This window comes from Phytophthora infestans, genomic scaffold (genome assembly GCF_000142945.1).
Source record: "Phytophthora infestans T30-4 supercont1.5 genomic scaffold, whole genome shotgun sequence".
Classification (NCBI taxonomy): domain Eukaryota; phylum Oomycota; class Peronosporomycetes; order Peronosporales; family Peronosporaceae; genus Phytophthora; species Phytophthora infestans.
The window spans coordinates 4,076,315-4,095,806 of record NW_003303754.1 but is presented as its reverse complement, the minus strand read 5'-3'; the positions used below and the strand labels follow the sequence as shown (position 1 = coordinate 4,095,806).

The window sequence follows — 19,492 nt, the reverse complement described above, 5'->3', positions numbered from 1 at the left end:
GACAAGGATGGCTCGGGTCGAAAACGGCCATGAAAGCTCGAATGCCGTCAAGAGAACACGGCGTAGGTGGAACACGACTCTTGCCCCCTTCGAGCTCCATCTGCACCCCTTCGCTCAGTGTATCCAATAATGCATTCCAACAACGAGTTGAGCCGAAATGCATGAATGGTACCTCGCGGAGTTGAGCCATGTGAAGAGTCAGGCGACAATCCTTGGACACCGCTTGCGAGGCTCGAGTCCGTAACGTCGCCAGCGGGAGTGTAAGAGCGCTGGGAAGTGCGACCACAGCCGGACGTGAAGCAGTCGACCTCGGCTGAGAGAGAATCGATATAACCGGGAGCCTACTCGGCGAAGGAGCAGCCGGAATAGACTGAGCTGGAGCTGGATCAGGAGTCGACGGAAGCTGCCGATGCTTGTGGTGTCGGTGCGTCTTGTGATGCTTCTTGTGCTTCTTGTGCTTCTTGGATCGCTTCGACCGATGACCGGTAGGACTCGACGAGGCACGACGTTTGCGATGCTGCTGTTTCCCCGAAGCCGGCGCAGAGGCAGAACTCGTCCCGTCACCAGAATCCTTCGATGAAGGCCGCGAGAGTGGCGATCACTCGGCGGCAAGGACTCATCGCTCATCTCGTCGTCAAAACCGAAGATCGCCGCATGAATACTTCTCGCTTGGGCAGAACGACGAGCATCTGCGGTCGCTGAGTCGGAACCTGAAGGACTGCCAGCCGAGTTCTCTGATAAGGAAATGGGATCCAAGAGCGACCCAGCGGCAGGATTCGTCGAGCCGGTGGACGGTACAGAACCATCACCAGGCCCTAACACCTCGTCGTCAGACGCGTCGAGATCCTCAAGCAGCTGAGCAGTCACAGTGCGGGCGGTCGCAGCAGATCTCCGGATAGGGCGCCCAGATGGGGACGTCAACACGGCAGTGGTCACAGGGAGAGACGGTCTGAGGACACTCACGGCCGGAGTCACTAAGTCAGTCGGCGTGGTGGATACGCTCAGACCCCGAGAGGGCGACTGGGAGCGTCCAACCACCGTTAGCACGACGCTGAGTGGTGCGCTCGACTGGGGCAACCCAGCGGAGATGGGCGAAGTCGAGCCTGGGGCACACACGCTCGTAGCCGGGACAGACAGTGAAGCCACGACATCGGATGAAGATATCGGCGGTGGGCGAGTAGCCGCGACTGACGAAGTCACCGGAGGACCAGAAGACGAAGAACCCGCCGAAGTCGCCGAAGCGACTGCAGGAACGGTGTCGGCGGGCGGCTCAGCAACTCAAACTCAAACTCAGCTTCGCTCGAAGCGTCATCGTCGTCTTCAGAGCGAGCAGAGACAGCGGGCTGAGTAGCAGAACTCAGCTGAAGGTGACGAACCTTCTTCCGCCGAGTCCGACGACGGGACTTTCCAGAGCGAGGCCTTCCTCCATCGGATACAGTAGCTTGAGGTGAACTTGAGTGCAAAAGGGTACTGATAGCCTCGTGTCCATCCTCTCCGGGGAGTGGACAAGCGTACAGTTGAGGCGGATGCGGCGCCGGTGCACGATGACGAGGACCTGCAGCAGTGGGAGACTTGGGGTTGGCATAACGCCGAAGCCGCTGAGTCGAGGTCAAGTCTGCCAAAGGCGTACGGTGAAGCTGAGCAAGAGTCGGCTCAGCCTGGGTTGTTACCGCCGCTGAGCTGACTGGAGCCGCAGCTGAGTCTGCCAATGAAGTCGCTGAAGACGCTTGACTAGCTGAGGGAACCACAATAGGACCAATAATGGAACTCGCCAGTGGAGCATCTCGGCGAGGATGGACAATCAACTCCAACCGCCGAGTTTCACCAGCGGGGATGTTGAGAACCTCAGGAAAGCGAGATTCCAAGACACGACACAGTCGGGCGTTGAGGAGAAGGTCGGACGGATCAAGCCCAGGAACTTGCAAGCCACCGCCAGCAGCAGCAGCCATGTGAGGATCGTGCATCGGAATAATACCATTCCGTCGGATGAGCCGCTTCTGTCGCAAGATCACAGCCCGCTGCTCAGCGATCACCGACTGAGCGTGCCGCAAGGGTTGAGTACCGGTGGAACTGTACAACCGCACCGACTCCTGCAGCTGTTCGAAGTGCTTGGAAGCAATGCCCTGAAGAGTGACGAACGCCGCATCCCTCTCAGAAATGGATCGGAGAAGGACGTCGATCTCGGCGTCCCGATCCAAGACTTGCTGATGGTGGAGCTGGGCTTGACTCAACGCAGCGTCAACCTTGCTCTGCTCAGCTGCGATGGCCCGAGCAAGTTTTGCCTCACTCAGAGCTACAGCCTTTCGCAGCGACGCGAGGAGATTAGCCGATTGCGTGGCAGCAGCCTCCAATCGAGACACTTGCTGTTGAGCCGACGAGAGCTGAGTTGACAAGTCGACATTGCTGAGAGCGAGCGAGTCCAGTCGCCGAGTCAGTGCGCGGTTCTCCTCCTGAACAGCTTGATTGTCAGCTTGGAGATCGCCGATGATCTTTGGATAATCAAGCGCGGCGTAGTTGCTATTCAAGATATCCAACAGTTCCCCCGCGGAAGCAGCATGCAAAATCGCTCGCCGCTGCACGGGATCGGAGGGCTCCACGGAACGAGTAAATCCGTAAGCCATGAGCCTCGCCAAGAAGGTCAATTCTTCTCGGCGATCATGCCCTTGCTCGTTAATTCTGGCCATGAGGGAGTCAAGACTCACTGGAGCAGCCGAGCTTGGCTGATTGGTGGCGCCCGAAGTGGTGTCGCCCGGCAAGCTCGGTGGACCAGGAAGGCGCACGCGAGAAGACTCTGCCGACTCCGCGTCAGACTCATGGGAAGTTGTCAGGTCAACCAGCCCAGCTTCATGCCGGTCGCTGACCCCACGAGTACCGACGGGTCGAGGAATCGACTCAGCTGGCACGCCTTCACCTCGACGAGGAGTTGGAGAAGAAGGATGGTGCCACGGGTTGTGCTGGAACAACATGCGAAGAGTAAGGAGCTGCCAAGTGAGTGACAGCGGAAGCAACGAACGTACCAAAGAAGGTGGTGGGAAGCCGCGAGACGTCATCAGCCGAGTACGGACCAACGGTGGCAGAACAAAATGAAGGATTAAGACACTCACCAGCTCGGCTCGTATCATAACCGGGACAGTTGTGGTGTAGGGATTTCCAGATTCGACCGTACGCCGACCTACTTTAGGTCAAGAATCGGCTCGGTCTGATAACCCAGAGCTTAGGAGCCAAGGATCACGGTAAGTACTCGGCGATCTGTCCGGATATGCTATCCGGACAGCCGCTGAGCTCAATGGTCGCCGGAACTCAGCTGAAGGGTCGGTAGAGATCCGAAACGACTACATTTCATTAGATATTTGTATGAGAAGCATAGGATTAAATAGGGGGAGCCGAAAGGGCTCCCAGAAGATAACACAGCAGAATTTTCCTAGTCCAAGACACGTGTATACTTTTCCGGTAAGTCCCTGCATAGGGCTGGATTATGCCTGCCGTCAATACTCGAGAGGCATAGCTTGTAGGGTATTGACTGGTAGCGCCAAGAGATTAGGTCGGTCCGGGTAGGACAAAGTCTCGCTACGCGCGAAAGAAAGTCCCGCATACTCAGCGGGCCGGTACGTCGGATAGCCCGGGTGCCGTAACACTTCTAGCTGAGCTGCCTCTGCACTCGGTGACCTGTAAAAGCGCTCGCGCGCCGTCGTCCATCCTTTGGTGGAGGGCACAGGGTTGTGAACGAGCTCAGCCGAACCAAACTCGGCGGAGCCTCGGAAGTGATCTGACTTGGTTAGTCGGAACCGAGTGGAAGCGAGCCACTCGTCTGTCCCGGAAGGGCCGGACCGCGAGGGAATCACCCTCTGCGCAGGCCATACAACCGCCGACCTAACTCGGCGATTCGCTGTGGTTTGTGTAAGGAATCCACATCTGACGATATTTGTGTGTTCTACTACACCACACTTAGCTATAATTCTGACCTCAATTTGCACAGTATCACGCAAGTGCCTTCCTGCCCTCAAGAATCGGAACTACATTGGCCGTACGAACTCGGTGAAGGTTGGAAATTGCGAATCAAGTGCTGGTAGTGATAACTGGATAATATATTGGCCAGATCCTACCACCTAGTGAGCTTTCCTTTACACGTGTAGATCCGAAAGGGTAACCGAATTTACTACTTGGCCGGGTATACCTAAGAGGCTCTCAACTTTCAAGATCCCGCTACAGGAAGCGGCAAGTACGACGCAAAGGAAAACAAAGGCAAGGGAGCATCCCCACAAGGAACCCCTACGGCCAGATCCCAGATCCAGGCCCTGGATCCACCAAGCTCGAACATTCGCTTAGGATCCGTAAACAACTACGGACGCAGAGTGAAGATCTTACCACTACCGCTCCACCCCATCCCCACGTCTCGCCAATACACTCAAGCTTCACCACTTGAACTCTTCGGAAGCTACTGAGAGAGCAAGAAAGTTCAGCAGATCACGGATCATCAGGGAATCCTCTCCGTTAGTCGGTGGCTGGGCGCTGTTGATAAGTTGGATCCAGCAATCCCGCAGATTTTGCTAACCCCGCTACGCCACACGGAGCTTGTACATTTGAAACGTGTGGCTCTTGTAGCTACATAACAATCGTATATGTTAAAAAGATAGAAGCAAATTTTAGGCGTAGGCTATCAAATGCAGCTTCCACAGCATTCCATGAGTTGAATACCCCATGGAACCGAGGACAAGTGACAACAGGAGGAGTGTTATCGTCGCTCCATGAGCTCACGGACGACGCCGGGCTGCTCTTCTTCGTTTTGGCCGGGGAAGTGGGGCTCTTGGCATCGTCTTGTTGACGGCTGACCGGGATGGAGAGAGTCTGGAGTACAGCAGTGTCGTCCTCGCTGTCTGAGCTGTCGTCGATCCTCGGAGCGCGCCGGCCGCGCCTGGCCTTCTTCTTGGCTGCTGATCCCGCTATCGGGGGGGGGAGCGGAATAAAAGGACAGGGTAGTAGAGTTTTTCGAATTTCAGAAATGGCGGACTGGAAAATACCGATATCTGCGTGTACCTTTTACGGTCAAATAGTTGGTCCACGTAGTTTTACACTTTCTTTTTTTTTACGAAATCTGTTATTAATACTCATTATCCGGTGCTACTCGTTCGTGCAATTACCGGTAGTGGCTGTATTCTTCGTCTTAGCCGGCGTTACAATGCACGTGGTGTAATGTTGTGAGTGCCAACGCGCCGATGCCGATTCCGAACATGAGAAGGTTGACCACAAACTGACCCACCGACTTGACACGTAGAACCCCGGGTAGCAAGTCAGTGCCTGCAATGTACACGAGCGTTCCCTGTTCATTAGAGATAAATACTTGTACGTTAGTATCATAAAGTATAGCCCCACAAGAAATACAGTCGCAACATACCGAGCCAACAGCGAGGAGCAGTCCCATCGTCTCGTTCGTGACGGGCACAGCAGCCAGTACGACAATGGCTCCGATGAAGGCCGAAAGGGCGCTGAGGAAGTTGAAGAGAACAGCCTGGAACGGCGTGAAACCGGACTCGACGAGGATGATAAAGTCTGCGAACTCCTGCGGCAGCTCGTGAAGAATAGCCGAGACCGTGACTGACACGCCTAGCGAGTCATCACAGGCGAGGAAGGCGGTGGCGATCAGCACACCGTCCACGAAGTTATGGAACAGGTCGCCCAGCAAGATAATGTAGGCCATAGGCTTAATTGTGTGCCAGTCGACTTGGAGGCTGAAGGTGGATACACCCGACTTGTTGTTCCATGAGGGAGCTGGGGTGGTGACTTCCGCGTTGTAGTCGCCCGTCTCGGGAGTTCCCGACTGTTTGCCAGCCGCCTCCGAGAGCACGTTGGCCGGTGAATTGAGAGGCATGGACGTCGGGAGGTGGGTGTGACTATGGGACTCTCCACCTACAATGCTCACCCAGAGTTCGAGTGCCATCTCGACGACCATCGCGACCACAAACCCGATCGTGAACATCATACTCAACGTGAGGTTCATCTGGCCGTATTCACTGTAGAACTCGATAGATTCTGGCAGCACATGCAGGAAGGCGGCGCCGAACAACGCACCTGCAGAGAGCGCGATCATCGCGTCCATGACCTTATGGAGGACGTTGATACGGAGAATCAGCAGCAGGATGCCGACAATCGAAAGCAGAGCGACGATCGCCACAGCGGCCATTGTCTTGGCCCACACAGCCGACGTGGCGCTCCTGGCTGTTGACGTTCCTTCGTCTTCCTCCTCTTCCGCTGCGATACTCAACGCCACGTCAACTTGTTGTCCTTCAGCGTCGAGCACTTGCATGCCAAACTCCTCGATCGCGTTGTGTTGCATGTGGAGCGCGTAGTATCCGGCTTCATCGACAACCAAGTTGACCGTCATAGGCTCAGACGCCAGTCGTCGGCCGTGCGCGCCTGGGCCGTCGCAGTGGTCACCGTGCCACGTGTTGTTCGGGTTCGCCTCGCATTCGGCTTGTAGCGCTGCGAGCTCCTCGGCATTATTGCGCTGCACCACATACAGCAGTTGATCGGTCGGCGCCATGTCGCGTGACGCCTTGACAACGTTGCGGGGCAGCGTCACGTCTTCAAGCAGCGCTGTTGACTTGTCCACAGACGCCTCCAGCTCCTCCTGTGTGACGGTATCGGTCACTGAAATGTTCAACGGCAGCACGAACATCGCCATGTTCTCCGTGTTGCTCGCAAAGGAGACGGTGTACGTTCCGTTCTCGAGTGCCATCGCCATTGACAGCTCCCAGGAGATGCCACCAGCCGGACAAGACGCGGTAGTTCCAGCTGTAGCGATACACTCGACACCTTTACTCTCGTATCCTTGTTCGCAGTGGCAATGGTTCCCATGGAGCTCACCGTGGCCACTGCATGCTTCTTGTGCCGTAGCCGGCAACAAGATCGCAAGCGTGACTAGCGAGAAAGCAATGAAGGCACGGAAAGGTGGAGGCATTCTGGAAAGGGAAACTGGAAATGACTTACTTATCGTTTTGCATGGTGGTGCTCGGAACGAAGTCCGTAGGACTGCAGGATCAGAGACCTTTTGTCCGACGGCGGCGCGATTCACCCACTGCGAAGTCCGGTGCGTCCACTGGTCGTGAATGCGTATCCGACGACGGCGATTAGAAGAGACTAAAGTATTTATTAATAAGTAGGTTAGTCAAGTTAAACTGGTGACACCATGTCAGTGAACAGGTACATGTACCACATTTGTCCGACGGCGGCGGTCGAACAGCGAAGTCTTTGCAATCAGGTCGTGAATGCTGCTCCTTCGGTCTCACATCCACCAAAAGTGGTCGAGGACTTCGGGTTTCATTTTCCATTTCTCCACCAAGTCGTTGGTCTTTTATTCTCTATAATATGAATCCGCTCACCGTCGCTACGATCGCTCTGGCTACTGTCGCCACTGCTGCGGCTCAAGACTCGCACTCACACTCGCACGCTTCGGAGTGCACGGCCGAGTCCATTACGTCGGCGAGAAACGCATGCGACTCCGTTGCGGATGTCTCGCAACTCAAGTGCGATAGCGACGCGTGCCACGAGGCTCTCCACTCGCTCGTGGAAGACGAAGTGCGCCAGTGTTACGTCGATCTAGGACTCGGCCCGATTACCGATCTGAATTACTACGTCCAGCTCGACGAGTTCTGCCACGGGGATGGTGCCGATCCGGCCGATCTAGCGGCGACAGGCTCCACTGCCGGCACCAACTCGACGAGCTCCGGCACCGGCGGCGCAATTGTGGGCGACCACGATGACGACCACGATCACAGCCACGACCACGATCACGACCACGACCACAGCCACGATCACGACCACGATCACAGCAGCCACGACCATGACGAGTCCGCATCAGCTTCCTCTTCAAGCTCGTCCGCTTCCACTGTCGCTCAATCGCTAGTGCTGCAACTTGTGGCGGTTGCCGCTGTGGCGATGCTCTTGTAAGAAGATCAAGCGAGTGCTTTTGACCAGTTTTGCAGAGGGCATACACGAAAAAGAGCTAACGTAATGAGTCTAATAAAACATTTATAAATAGTACTACATGTGAATATTATTGCTGTGCTATTATGCTGTTATTTTTAATACTCGAGTGCTAGGATCAGACTTTTGTAAAAACAATTGCACGGCTTAGTAAGAGCATTTCCACCAGTTGGGACAAAACAACAAAATTTAACCAACGGATGACTTTTTGGGCTCGCACCAGTTCGACAAAACACGGACTAAATTTGCCCATCGACCATCCTCCGCTGACAAAACACTACCTTGTGCGACCCTTCAGCGCTCAATGTACGAACGAAATCTTCTCGAAGATGCCAGCACGAGAGAAGGTAGCGCGAGGGCGTAAGTATGCTGTAGCTGAAGATTTGGAGCTAGCGCGAGCATGGGTACAGGTGTCTACCGACGCATTAGTCGGAATTAACCAGACCGCCAAGGACTTTTGGTGTCGAGTAAAGGATATTATGGAGAGTTCAGAGCTCATATCGGTTGCTCTAGCATCAGGAAAGATGCCAAGTCGTACGTGGTTAAGCCTCCAGGCGCATTTTGGTCAAATTCAAAAGTCAATTGCAAAGTATGTTAGCTGTTCGACTCACGTTGAGTCTCTGAGAACGTCTGGATCAACTGAGAGGGATATGATGAAGCAGGCGTTGGCGTTGTATAAAGAGCGCTACAACCAGCATTTTGCTTATGTAGAGTGCTACGACTTGCTGTCCAGGTGCCCAAAGTTTGAGAAGGGGCTTGATAGAGTTTCAGGTCGCGGGCAATCTTTATGCTCTGGGAAGCGTTCTGTGTCTGAAGAGGAAGCTGAGACTACAAACATTGGGCAAACACTGGCCGGTCCACCTACCAGCGATAACACAGAAAACGAGCGTCCCAACGTCGGGGTTAAAGCTGCAAAACGAGGTAAAGTAGAGAGGTTGATTCCACTTGGAGCAGTAAAAGCCCAGGAAACACTTGCATCGTCGATGACCCTAAAGGTGAAAGTGTTAAAGGAGCAGCTTCACATCAATCAAGCCCAGCAGCGCCTCCAAGAAGAGCAAGTGCTACACACAATGCTCAACGGGCTTTTTAGTACTCTGCCAGCAAGCCGTGAGCATGCTACGTACCTAGAAAACCGTCGTGCCAACTTGCTGCGTCGCCTTGATACTGTGAGAATGACCTCACCTCAAATGCCTCCATTAGACTCCGCCACCGCCGCCTCGCAAGATTTAGCTGCTCTGCTATCTTCGGATGCAAGCTCAACACCATCCTCACCAGAAAACGTGGATGCTACAGCTCAAGATCGACTATTTCCGAGTGATGAGTCTTCGACACCACCAAGCACATTATCGACCGGTGACAATTCATCTCTAGCGACTTTCGCTTCACAGGACTACAACCTACCACCGTCATCGGACATTTCATCCACGCTATCGTCTTCGTTCACGACGGCAAGTTTTCCACCGCTAACTCAATTATCTGATACTCCAGCTTCGTCGATCGAGTTCACTGACTAGGATGTTTTTCACGTGACTACTTTGTTTTTTATCAGAAAGCTAGCAAATTCATTCAAGAATTAACGTTAATAAAAAAGTCTTGTCAGCTCACGTTCTTTATTTTATTTTAATCGTCTGCTTCACCAAAACACTTCCATACGTGTTCAACTAAGTCGACCTGCAGCTGAGCGTGACGTGAAGCGTTCTCGATCGTATTAATGCGTGCTGTGAGCTCACCGAGCGATCTAGGTCGATATCCAACTGGTCGTGAAACGCGAAGCTTGTACAGAGGATTTTCTTGCTCGTCGTCAAACAAATATCCGTGCTCATCGACTGAAGAGAAACGATTCTCTTCACATATCATGTTGTGCAGGATAATGCAGGCTCGCCTAACCTTATTCATGTTCAGCCGTGAATGTAGTTTGCACGGTAAGGCTAAAATCCTCCATCGGGCCTGCAGGACGCCAAATGCGCGTTCGACATCTTTTCTGAGCGCTTCCTGTGTCTTGCATAGCACTTTTGCTTGTTACCACGCGGTTCTGGTGATGTTTTAACAAATGCAGCCCAGTCAGGATATATTCCATCTGTTAGGCAATACGCCATGTCATACGAATGTCCATTAACTTCGAAATTCACTTGAGGTGCGTTTCCTTTCATTAATTCATCGAACACGGGAGATTTATCGAGAATATTAAGATCGTTTAGCGCTCCAGGCCAGCCAAAGCTAGCGTGCCAAATCCAAAGCTCTTCATCTGCGCACGCCTCCAGAACAACCGTAGGTTTTTTCTCCTTGCCTTTAAACTACCCAGCCCAACCGGTCGGGCAGTTTTGCCACTCCCAGTGCATGCAGTCGATGCTGCACCACATTCCGACAAATCCACGCCGCGCATTTAATTCGAGTAGCCGCTTCATTTCTGATTCCGTAGAAGATCGTAGATATTTGTCACCAAACTGCTTGTCCACGGCATCCACAAAATGACAGACGTTATTGTAGATAACCGCCTTGGACATCTTCAGATTCTCGTCTATAGAATCAGCGAACATTGCGTAAGCTAGACCCCTTAAGGCAGATGTCACCTTCATAAGAGGGTGAATGCCCATTTTCTTTGCTGCATTCGGTCGCTGCTCAAAATACGTAGAATCTGCATCAAGTACACCGTTCAAAACGCGATAAAACATAGTCTTGCTCATGCCAATTCGAATTTTAAAGTCATCATCATCATAGACAGGAATCGGCGCAAAATACTGCTCTACGAAGCGCTGGTAACGCGTCTGAAAGTCTCGGTTCTTGTTGGCACGTTTGCCGGGGCGTGACCCTCCGCGTCGCTGGGCGACAGCATGAGGATCAGGATATAGGAGCTGCTGAATGACAAGATCCTTCTCCTCGTCTTCGTCTTCAATGTCGAGATAAGCCTGGGGGCATCTCGATGCTGCGCTAAACGGATTCACCGACATGGGCTTCTTTTTGTGAGATCTGTGGTGGATTGTCTTCGTTTTGTCCGAGCTGGTGTGGAGTCACAGGTCGATCAAATTTGAGTATGAACATTATTGACCAATATACTCAGGCGGTGTCGAAGTCTAAAGCCCTTAATCCACTTATCTGAAGCTCTAAATCCGTTGATGCCAGCTTCCATGGCAGTCTGACGCCTTTGAATCGCTAGCATTCGAGGCGATACTGGTACACCCTCTTCCCTTAAGCAGTTCATTCACTCCACAATCTCTAATTCTACCTCCTTACTCAGAATCGTTCCTACGCCTAAGCTTCTTACCTTTTGATAGCCACCTTTATTCTTCTTCAATGCTGACCTTAGCTTTGTTTCCTCCCGTCGCCAGCGCTGAATCATAGTGCGCTTTGAGTTGTAAAAATCAGGATTTAGGTCGTGCCAAAACTGATCAGTGGTATGACGCATTTTAGGAAGAGGAGCATTTTCCCAAAACGACAGAATTTGTAGCTTTTTCTGCACCGTGATGCCCTTGACCGTGTGTTTGGTCTGGTGGCGTCCCTTACCACCGACACGTGGTCTGCCCACTGGGCGAGGCTTCGTGCGTGACATGGCAAATGACCGACTGCCGGCGCAAATTTTTCCGCAAAGACTTGGTTGGCTTAGAAATGGTGCATCTCTCTACATGCGATTCCTCAATTCAAGATAGCCGGATGTGATTGGTCAATATCTAGGTGCATCTCATATGAGAGTGCAGCTCTCTACATGCGAAATACGGTATAGCTTTGTATTGTCGCAACTGGTGGAAGTGCTCTAATTATTAAAGTAAGCCTTTCTGGGAACGCAGCATTTTGTAGCTACTGGTCTAAATTAAACCCAGATTTATGAAATTAAAGAAGTCGATTTATGCACATAGGGGCTCAGAGTTTTTGGAATAATTATCGAAGCGGAGGCGGGAAGGCAAACAACTAGAATAAAACCTAAACTAATACCGCCGCGGCTAGTACATGTACCGGTAGCTACAGTAGCAGAACAACCTTCAAACGTTGTGCAACACACAATTCCTACACATTATTATGTAATTTCAACACAATCACTGCCAGCCAAGCATAACGGAGACCATGTACGCCGGCGTGGACAAGTATGGAGGTGCACTGGTAGGTGAGGGTCAACCTGACGGCAGTGCGTCAAGTACTGCTAGCCCCGCCTCTGGTGTATCACTCGAAGACGCAATTGAAACTGCTGCCGCCGAAGAGACTGTCGTTGTGGACGTGCCCTTCTCGTACTTGGAAGACGAAGATGACCCGGAATCCGTGGTCTCCGGTGTGTCCAAGGTGCTTCTATCGGCCCAATTGAACCCCGAAGCCGGTGGCCTCATGTGGGTCGAGCAAAGTAGCCCACAGGAAGCCTACAAGAATGTTGTAGCCATGTCCCAAATGACCTCCATGCTTCGAGATAAAGACCGCAACGACTGCTACGAGCGCGGCATCAAGCGCGCCATCGCCAAATTTAAAGCTGAACGGGGGCGCTCCCCAATAGTACTCGACATCGGCACAGGCACCGGACTGCTATCAATGCTTGCAGCTACACACGGGGCCGAACACGATTACGCGTGCGAGATGTTCGTGCCCATGGCCGAAATCGCCGAGCAGGTTACGACAGCCAACTATCCCGACAAGATAACGGTCTTTAAGCTGCGTTCTACTGATTTAAAGGTCACTCCGGATAAAATACAGGATAAGGATCCCAAGACAACATACCACCTCCCACGACGTGCTGATATGCTGGTGTCGGAGCTCTTTGACTCAGTATTACTGGGTGAAGCGGTGCTGCCCACGATCCGTCATGCGGTGCAGCATCTGCTGACTCCTGACGCTGTGATCGTCCCAGAGAGAGCTGCAGTGTTCGCCCAGGTTATAGAGAGCGAGCCCATCTTCCACTTCAACAGCTTCAAAATACAGGATAAGACCACGGGTCCTAAACTGGCGAGAAGTGACACGGCATGGCAATGTGAAGGCGGCAAACCGGCACTCCCGGTGCATTTCCGCTCCCTGGAGAAGGATTCTACGCTCCTGACGAAGTCCACGAAGGTGCTGAGTTTTGACTTCACTAAACCAACGACGGGGGCTGCACAATACCAGGAGACTGTAGTTGATGTGGTTAAACCTGGAAAGGTGCAAGCTGTGCTCATGTGGTGGGACGTGAGCTTCGATGCTGAAGACAGCGTCGTGTACTCCACGAGACCAGGTGCTCAGAACTGGCAGGACCACTGGGTCCAGGTCGTCTTCCCGCTGGTAGCCGACATTCACACACAGGTTAACGACAAGCTTATCCTGCGTGCTCACCACGACGACATCCGTATCTGGTTCGACGTCGAAGCTGCTCCTGGCAAAGACTTTCCGAAGAAAGCCAAGCGTACCGTGGTCAGTGAGAAGCCTCCGTGCACCTGCGGCCTGCATCTCATCTGCAACGCTGAGCGTGTCTCCATGCTAACAGACACAACACGTCGCGAAGCCTACAGCGCTGCAGTGTCCTCCGCAGTGGCGGAGCTGACCCAAACGGAGCCACTGCGTCCGATTGCGTGTCTGGATGTCAGTGACGGGTCGCTGGGTGCGCTACTGGCGGCTTCCCATAAGCAGGTTACTAGCGTCACCTCCATTGAGTCCAAGGAAGTGTCTGCGCGGATCTTCGACCAGATCTTGACGTACAACGACTCGAACGCCGAGGTGCTTAACAGCGGCGTCAAAGGTCTGCGTCCAGAGCACCTCAAAGACGAGCCGTCGCGTGTGGATCTGCTGCTGGGCGAACCTTTTTACTACTCGATGCAGAATCTTCCTCTCTGGCAGGCATTCAACTTCTGGCTCCGACGGTCAGCGGTGGATAAACTGCTGCACCCAAAGGCTCGTGTGTTGCCAGCTCGCGCGAGAGTTCTGGCTCAAGCTGTGAGGTTTGAGCACTTGCATCAGTGTTTCGGAGCAGTCGGGAATGTTGCAGGGTACGACCACAGCTGCTTCGACCAGTTTCAAGACGAGTACTACACGCGCAACTTTCCCTTTCCTGCCTATATGTACCCATATGAACAAGCCTCGGAGATTGTCGAGCTGGCAGCTCTAGATTTCATGCAGACAGCACACACGGTCGCTACGAACTCCAAGATTGCGCTGAAGGAGCCGGCAGCGAATGCCGTGATTGTCTGGGTCGAATACGACTTGGATGGTGCAGGTCGCCACGTGGTCGCTACTGGTCCTGCCGTACGATACGCAAAGCAGCTCATTCGCTTCCTCCCACCCACGTCACATACAGCCGCTGGTAGGACTTCAAGCCGTTTGGTAGGGTCAAGGTTCTGCTTCGACTCACTGGAAGGCACGATCGATCTCACCTTTGAAGCCAATATGACAATGAATATCATTTGAATTATTCACACACTGTGGTTTTACTATAATGCCCCTTTTGAAACAACGATTTTCTGGATAAACTTTGCGTAAATGACGGCCGCACTGGTATGTATGCCCGCTTCCATCATTTTAACCTCAGTCAGACCTAATATATAAACCCGGTAAAAGCCATGTGGCAAATATAAGCGTGGTAGGTTTAAGTAGCCAAACACTTGAAACATGGCGCGGATGGTGTTGAAAAAAAAAAAGTGTCAACACCATCGTATCATGTTCCACGTCTTGTCCAAGTGTGACTAGTTTGAGAGCCATTGATCGGCTCTTAAGCTATTTACACATCTAGTTTGATTGGCTCCTTTCAACCCAAGCTGAGCCGCTCAATCAGTAACAGTGTATCCCTATCTCCTATAAGCCTCACCGATGCAATCTTCGAGCGTTGGGCATCTACAGATGCCTTAATCATATCTGAAGCCGTACAAGCAAGTATCGTGTCGGCATCCGCCGCACCTGTCGTGGTGACAGCGGTCGGTTTTGATCATCAAGCGCAGGCCTCCAATGCGATGAAGCGCGGCAACACTCGAATGCACGGCCCCACGAAGAAGAGCACGGTTGCCTAGAGGTTCAAGTGGACTAACGCCATGGTGGCGGAAATGCTCCGCCTCCGCGTCGAAGAGAGAGACGTAAAGCGTCACGTGAAGTCTGCCGAAACCAAGACGAGAAGGCGCTGGCTTAAAAGCAGTTTGTCAGCGCGTTTTCGCAGTCGCCAGGTATCGTTAGCAGCCAGAATTACACTTTCAACGCGTGCTTGTAGTCAAACGTTAAAATCTATTTGTTTTTTATGCTTGGTACTGTCAATATCCTAGTGTAATATCTGAGTGGTCGCTGCCACGCGTACTTGTGTACGATTCGCCAGAGTCACGCTCGAGGACGAACAATGGAGCAGAAGCACACGCCCAGAACAGCGATTGGTTCGAGGCACACAGGATTCCCACCCATTTGACGATCTCTCTCTGCACTCCCTGTAGATAGACCGTCTGCATATGATTCTTCATGTTAGTCCGATAAGCCTTCGGTCCAATGCATCATTATCTGTTTTACCTGAGTCTGCACACTTGGTCTTCAGTCTTCAGTCTCGCTTTCTACGCTGCCCGATATCACATTTGGTAGCACTTGGGCTTTTGGGGGAGGAACATCGACTTTCGATGATTTTACTCAAGTTTCGTGGAAAATTCACATCGTATTGTGACATTTCAAATTTCAAGTTTCTGTCTGACCAGCATGGATCGACCTGACCATTTCGCAGCCGCCCTGGCGGAGAGTCTCTCGATGGCGATGAGCCAGTTGTCGGAGCACCTTATGCAGCAGAACCAGCAGTTTCAATCGGCAGTACTGGAGCAAATGACTCAACGTCACCCCGCGCCAGAATTCAAGGTAGAAGGAACAAGCATGCCTCATTTCTCTGACATGCCGGACGAGAGCGTCGATGAGTTCATCTTTCGCGCCAAGATGTTCATGCAAAGAAAGAACCTAAACTACGATGGTTAGCGTAACGACGCCCGGGTTGTTGCTATGCTAGCATCGAGTCTACGCGCTGGTGCTGCGTCGTGGTACCACACCCGCGTCGCTATTGAGCAGCGTCCGATCGCTAACATCTCCGACTTTCACGACGCGTTGACGCACGAGTTTGTTCCGCCGGACCTGCAGTATCGCATCCGCGCCGCCTTGCGGAAGTGTCGTCAGACGAAGGGCATTGATGATTACGTTGCGGAGTTCCGCCGTTTGATTGCACAAGCTCGAGAGATGAGCCAATTGGATCAGATCGATCACTTTTGCGAGGGTTTAAAGCCTGAGACTCGAAAGAAAATCACGTATCTTCGTTGTTCCACCCTGAGCGCGGCTATATCGCATGCTCAAGCTTTTGAGTGGGCCCACTTCGCGCAGCGTTCACGCCAGGATCGTCAACAAGGAGCTGCCTTTGGTGACACGAAAGCCTCACACGGCGAAGGGCAACCAGAGCCGATGGATATCAGCATGGTCAACACTCGCAGCATCTCTAAGGACGAGTGCCGAACTCGGAACCTCTGCTTTTACTGTAAAGCCTCTGGACATCGCATCCACAACTGCCCCAAGAAACCGGTCCAGGGAAACGTGCACGCTCAGCAGATGTAAGTGGAGTATCTGCTGAGCTGGATGTAACATCTGAATCTCCACAAAGAATTTTCGTTGAAACGCCACAGTCTGAGCTGAATACGGCATATGTGGTGATTTTGCACCCGTCGAACTTAGTGGGGCAAGCTACGGTACTGCAACAGTGTCCCCGCTACTTTTTCACGAGGTTCTCGTCAACGGAACGCCTCTCCGTATGCTCGTGGACTCAGGCGCCACGCATTGCATTGTGAAACAAGGCGTCTTCGAGGATCTACCAGGCGCCAGTACAAGTCTTGTCGCTGCTCGTGGATTTGACGGCTCGACGCAGTCTCGTTGAGTACGTACATGTAATTAGGAAGTCAGCTGCAACTGCTGTGCTACTGTCATTACCCCTTTCCTCGAATGGCCTCTGGAGTATACTTACGACGGCATTCTCGGGCAGCCGTGGCTGCGTAGTGCAAACCCCTGTATCGATTGGGGCCGGGGTATCATTAGCAGCCCGCCTCCAACGCCAACCGTTCCCCAGTCGGCTGACTGCGGTGTCACTGGCGTCAGCGGTGCCAACCCTCCCGGTCATGTCACGGAACCCCCTACTGATCAGCTTGAGTGTAATGTACTCAGTATGGATGACTTCCTGGTCGAATTACGCAATGAAGACTACGAGGAAATCTACCGCCTGGATATGAATGCTAGCGTCGTCAAACAAAGTTCTCTACCCGAAATTATCGCACACGTTCTCGACGAATTTGCTGACGCCATGCCAGACGAGCTTCCAGACGGACTGCCGCCGATGCGACCCATTGAACACGATGTAGTAATGAAACCCAGCGCGCAGCCCAGCTCCAGAGCCCCTTTTCGCCACTCCGAGGTAGAGCGTGCGGCACTTAACGACTTCGTGCAGAAGCTGCTTGACAAGAAGTGGATTGAAAAGTCGTTTTCACCGTGGGTCCCCAACATTTTTGCCGTTCCGAAGAAAGACCCCGCGACTGGCTTGATTCCCAAGCACATTGACTGGGTGCACGTCACTGATATCGCCAAGCTTCTTCGCTGGGTAATTGATTGTCGTTATGTTAACAGCATGTCGGTCGTGGCACGCATTCCGCTCCCGTACATTGACGAGATTTTGCCCGCATGGTCGGCGCGGTCGTCTTCTCGACGTTGGATTTACTGAGTGGCTATCACCAGATGCGGCTTTCGCGGCGTTCGCGGATGTACACTGCTTTTCAGGTAAATGACGAGATTTACCAGTGGCTCAGTCGCTCCCATGGGCCTTGCAGGCATGCCTGGCACTTGGACAAAACTGATGAACGCGCTCTTTGGGGGTCCACTTTTTTTCTGCATTTGTTGTCGTTTACTTGGATGATATCTGCGTATTTTCACACTCACTGGAGGAGCACGCACTTCACCTCCGTCAAGTGTTCACTGTGCTCCAGAAAGACAAACTATTTGTGAAGCGTTCGAAGTGACATTTTGCACGCAACTCTGTCACGTTTCTCGGTCACGTAATTAGTGAGCAAGGTCTCTCCGTCGATCCTGACAAGACATCGACTCCCGCGAACTGGCCACTTCCTCAGTCTGCACGGGATCTCCAGCGTTTCTCGTGCTGGCCGGGTATTATCGTCGATTTGTTCCACGGTTTGCTGACCTCGTGGCTCCGCTATCGGACTTGCTCAAAAAAGATGTTGCGTGGGTGTGGACAAACTTGCACAGTCGAGCGGTGCATGCTGTCAAGCGTCATTTACTTTCCGCGCCAATTTTGCGCCTACCCGACCCTGCAAAAGCATTTATTGTGCCTACAGACGCTTCCAAGCTGGCGGTGGGTGGGGTGCTTAGCCAAGAACACAATGGTTTCGATCACCCGGTTGCTTACTTCAGCAAGAAATTGAACGAGAATGAGCAGAAATGGCCAGCGCATGAACAAGCGTTGTTCGCTATTAAGCTTTGTATGGGCAAGTGGCGAGTGTATCTGCTTGGACGCGAGTTCATTGTGCTCACAGACAACTCAGCCTGTCGCTGGTTTCTATCGCACCCTGACTTATCCCCACGCCTGACGAGGTGGCTGGAGTTCTTTGGACAATTTTTATTCAAACTGAAGCATCGTGCAGGCCATCTCAACGTCGGGGCTGACGCTTTCTCGCGACCTCCCATCGAGGCAAGCAACGTAGTGTTTGATAACATGTACGGTTCCCGCTTGGAGAAGATTATTGTTCAAGGGAATCGCGCATTCGGATCTGTGGTGCAAGCAGCTCTAGATATGAACGAGACTACAATGGTGACACAGCTCGATACTGCCTTTCACCGAATGATACTGGACGGATACCAGCACGATCGGGAATTGCGAGGCATTGTCGATGCCTTCAAAAAAGCTCTTCTTACGAGCACCCTCGCTTTTACTATCAGAACAGCCTGCTGAAATTGAAGAACGTCGGCCGTGCGAGCATCACCGTGCTACCTGTCGTCGATGAAATTATACTGCGAGTCCTCCATGATTACCACGACAACGCGATTTCAGCTCACCCGGGAGTGACTCGTACGTATCTGGCTGTAAGGCAATGGTTCTACTGGCAAGGCCTTCGGAAACACGTTGAACAGTTCGCTCTAACGTGTGAATGCTGCGTGAGGAGTAAGAGCAACACCAGAGCTCACCAGGGTTTGATGCAGCCGCTTCCGATTCCAGACTACTGTTGGCAGCAGGTTACCATGGACTTTGTTACAGGTTTGCCGATTTCGAATGGCTACAATGCGGTACTCGTTGTGGTGGATAAACTCAGCAAGCGGCCGTGGTATATTCCGATTACGAAGGACGTGACGGCGGAGGTTACTGCCCACCTTTTCTTCGACCATGTTGTGCGATACTACGGCTTGCCCTCGAGTATTGTGAGTGACCGCGACAGCAAGTTCTGCAGCAAATTTTGGACCGCGTTGATGGAGTACATGGGAATAAAATTTCGCATGGCGGTGAGCAAAGGAGCTCAGGCTGATGGTCAGTCGGAGCGCCAAATTCGGACATTGGAAGACGCACTCCGATGCACTGCAT

General features: G+C 52.6%; 3 protein-coding genes across 3 annotated transcripts; 2 read left to right on the top strand and 1 right to left on the bottom strand.

Annotated features, from left to right (window-relative positions):
* Nucleotides 1–5,161: 5,161 nt before the first annotated feature.
* On the bottom strand, nt 5,162–6,955 carry PITG_04450 (Zinc (Zn2)-Iron (Fe2) Permease (ZIP) Family; the record flags this gene model as incomplete). Its single annotated transcript, XM_002906020.1, has 2 exons — nt 5,162–5,317; nt 5,393–6,955. The coding sequence occupies 2 exons, from the start codon at nt 6,953–6,955 to the stop codon at nt 5,162–5,164; spliced, it is 1,719 nt and encodes a 572-aa protein (XP_002906066.1).
* Nucleotides 6,956–7,330: 375 nt separating this feature from the next.
* PITG_04449 (uncharacterized protein) lies at nt 7,331–8,728 on the top strand (the record flags this gene model as incomplete). The annotated part of the gene is made up of 3 exons (XM_002906019.1): nt 7,331–7,940; nt 8,494–8,569; nt 8,714–8,728. 3 exons carry the CDS (start codon nt 7,363–7,365, stop codon nt 8,726–8,728), a joined length of 669 nt encoding a protein of 222 aa, XP_002906065.1.
* Nucleotides 8,729–12,036: 3,308 nt separating this feature from the next.
* PITG_04448 (arginine N-methyltransferase, putative) lies at nt 12,037–14,300 on the top strand (the record flags this gene model as incomplete). The annotated part of the gene is made up of 2 exons (XM_002906018.1): nt 12,037–14,207; nt 14,279–14,300. The coding sequence occupies 2 exons, from the start codon at nt 12,037–12,039 to the stop codon at nt 14,298–14,300; spliced, it is 2,193 nt and encodes a 730-aa protein (XP_002906064.1).
* Nucleotides 14,301–19,492: the final 5,192 nt, after the last annotated feature.